The following is a 2,500-nucleotide window of genomic DNA, read 5'->3' as shown; positions in this document are numbered from 1 at the left end:
TCTCATGTCCAGTTCTGTAGTAGAGATGGAATTCCGAACCAACTATCAACTATAACCCCAAAAGAACTAGATTCCGTAAACAACATAGAGGAAGAATAAAGGGAATATCATATCGAGGTAATCATATTTGTTTCGGGAAATATGCTCTTCAGGCACTTGAACCCGCTTGGATCACATCTAGACAAATCGAAGCGGGTCGACGAGCAATGACACGAAATGCACGCCGTGGTGGAAAAATATGGGTGCGTATATTTCCAGACAAACCAGTTACAGTAAGACCCGCTGAAACACGTATGGGTTCTGGGAAAGGATACCCGGAATATTGGGTAGCTGTTGTTAAACCAGGGAAAATACTCTATGAGATGGGTGGAGTAAGTGAAACTATTGCTAGAAGGGCTATTTTAATAGCCGCATCCAAAATGCCTATACGAACTCAATTTGTTATTTCGGTCTAAAAATGTAGAACCGACAGAAATGAGTTTTGGGAATGAAACAAAATTGCAGGTTTCTTTTTTTGGACAACCAATATCTCTTTTAGTTTTTTCATCTTTTGCATTGAAAGAATAGAGCAAAAACTTGATATGATTCAACCTCAGACCCATTTGAATGTAGCGGATAACAGCGGAGCTCGAGAATTGATGTGTATTCGAATCATAGGAGCTAGTAATCGTCGATATGCTCATATTGGTGACGTTATTGTTGCCGTGATCAAAGAAGCAGTACCAAATATGCTCCTAGAAAAATCCGAGGTAGTCAGAGCTGTGATTGTTCGTACCTGTAAAGAACTTAAACGTGACAGCGGTATGATAATACGATATGATGACAATGCTGCAGTTGTAATTGATCAAGAAGGAAATCCAAGGGGAACTCGAATTTTTGGCGCAATTCCCCGGGAATTAAGACAATTAAATTTTACTAAAATAATTTCATTAGCTCCCGAGGTATTATAAAATAAAATAAGATCGTGATATCTTTGATTTATTTGACAGAAATAAATTAATAACGAAATTAATTCGTAGTATTGTGTCTCACGTATACACCTTGCAAAATTCATACTTCGAAACCAATAAAAACAAAAAAACATGTTGATTATATCCAATTTGAAAGCAACAATCATCTTAGTTCATCATGGGTAGAGACACTATTGCTGAGATAATAACCTCGATACGAAATGCCGATATGGATAGAAAAAGAGTTGTTCGCATAGCATCTACTAATATTACCAAAAATATTGTTAAAATCCTTTTCCGAGAAGGTTTTATCGAAAACGTCCGAAAACAGAGAGAAAAAGACAACTATTTTTTGGTTTTAACCCTGGGACATAGAAGAAATAGGAAAAGACCCTATAGAAAATTTTTAAATTTAAAACGGATTAGCCGACCGGGTCTACGAATCTATTCCAACTCTCAACAAATTCCTAGAATTTTGGGTGGGATGGGAATTCTAATTCTTTCTACTTCTCGAGGCATAATGACAGACCGGGAGGCTCGACTACAAGGAATCGGCGGAGAAATTTTGTGTTCCGTATGGTAATCCTTTTACTATCGAAATGGAATCCGAAACCTCTTCCTATTTGTAAAAAAAAGAAAGAGGATCAGTTGCCTAATATCCTTTCTTCACCATTAGTTGATACTTCAGGGGGTCTTTACCTGGAATGAAAGAACAAAAATGGATTCATGAGGGTTTAATTACTGAATCACTTCCCAATGGCATGTTCCGGGTTCGGTTAGATAATGAAGATCTGGTTCTAGGTTATGTTTCAGGGAAGATCCGACGTAGTTTTATACGGATACTGCCGGGAGATAAAGTCAAAATTGAAGTAAGTCGTTATGATTCAACCAGAGGACGTATAATTTATCGACTCCGAAACAAGGATTCGAAAGATTAGGTGGTTTTTATTCACTACGATTCTAGATGAAAAATTTCAAGAAACTTCTTTTCTACCAAAAAGTAAATTCGGAATTAAGATATAAGATAAGGAATAAAAACTATGAAAATAAGAGCTTCTGTTCGTAAAATTTGTGAAAAATGTCGACTAATTCGCAGGCGGGGTCGCATTAGACTAATTTGTTCCAACCCGAGACATAAACAAAGACAAGGATAATCCGACTTGCTAAAGGACTCAATATACAAATAAAGAATCTCTTTTGACATGAAATGGATATATCCATATATTTCTGACTCATATTTATGAGATGATACAATATGGCAAAAGCTATACCGAGAACCGGTTCGCGTAGGAATGTACGTATTGGTTCACGTAAGAGTGCACGTAGAATCCCAAAGGGAGTTATTCATGTTCAAGCAAGTTTCAATAACACAATTGTAACGGTTACAGATGTACGGGGTCGGGTAGTCTCCTGGTCCTCGGCCGGTACTTGTGGATTGAAGGGTACGAGAAGAGGGACACCCTTTGCCGCCCAAACAGCGGCAGCAAATGCTATTCGTACAGTAGTCGATCAAGGTATGCAACGAGCAGAAGTCATGATAAAAGGCCCCG

At 37.9% G+C, this 2,500-nt stretch overlaps 6 protein-coding genes and 1 non-coding gene; 6 read left to right on the top strand and 1 right to left on the bottom strand. All coding sequences in view use genetic code 11, as the record gives it.

Moving 5' to 3' along the window:
- Nucleotides 1-455, top strand: part of rpl16 (ribosomal protein L16) — a 1,289-nt gene extending 834 nt beyond the window's left edge. Inside the window, exon 2 of one mRNA in view lies at nucleotides 57-455. Coding sequence (YP_008592526.1) covers nucleotides 57-455 — 399 coding nt within the window.
- trnL (UAG) overlaps nucleotides 1-2,500 on the bottom strand; it is a 99,922-nt gene that overhangs the window by 31,082 nt on the left and 66,340 nt on the right. The window contains exon 1 of the tRNA in view: nucleotides 1-2,500. This exon is cut by the window's left edge and continues 31,082 nt beyond it; it is cut by the window's right edge and continues 66,340 nt beyond it. This is a non-coding gene — a tRNA (tRNA-Leu).
- rpl14 (ribosomal protein L14) lies at nucleotides 582-950 on the top strand. Its single transcript has one exon. It carries the CDS (start codon nucleotides 582-584, stop codon nucleotides 948-950), a length of 369 nt encoding a protein of 122 aa, YP_008592525.1.
- On the top strand, nucleotides 1,129-1,533 carry rps8 (ribosomal protein S8). Its single transcript has one exon. It carries the CDS (start codon nucleotides 1,129-1,131, stop codon nucleotides 1,531-1,533), a length of 405 nt encoding a protein of 134 aa, YP_008592524.1.
- Nucleotides 1,655-1,888, top strand: infA (translation initiation factor 1). Its single transcript has one exon. The coding sequence runs from the start codon at nucleotides 1,655-1,657 to the stop codon at nucleotides 1,886-1,888; it is 234 nt and encodes a 77-aa protein (YP_008592523.1).
- On the top strand, nucleotides 1,991-2,104 carry rpl36 (ribosomal protein L36). Its single transcript has one exon. It carries the CDS (start codon nucleotides 1,991-1,993, stop codon nucleotides 2,102-2,104), a length of 114 nt encoding a protein of 37 aa, YP_008592522.1.
- The window catches only part of rps11 (ribosomal protein S11), a 417-nt gene continuing 122 nt past the window's right edge, over nucleotides 2,206-2,500 (top strand). Inside the window, exon 1 of the mRNA in view lies at nucleotides 2,206-2,500. This exon is cut by the window's right edge and continues 122 nt beyond it. Within this exon, the coding sequence (YP_008592521.1) occupies nucleotides 2,206-2,500 (295 nt within the window).

The sequence above is a fragment of the chloroplast genome of Andrographis paniculata (genome assembly GCF_009805555.1).
Source record: "Andrographis paniculata chloroplast, complete genome".
NCBI lineage: Eukaryota > Viridiplantae > Streptophyta > Magnoliopsida > Lamiales > Acanthaceae > Andrographis > Andrographis paniculata.
The sequence above is the reverse complement of the archived record's forward strand: the minus strand, read 5'-3'. Positions and strand labels throughout refer to the sequence as shown.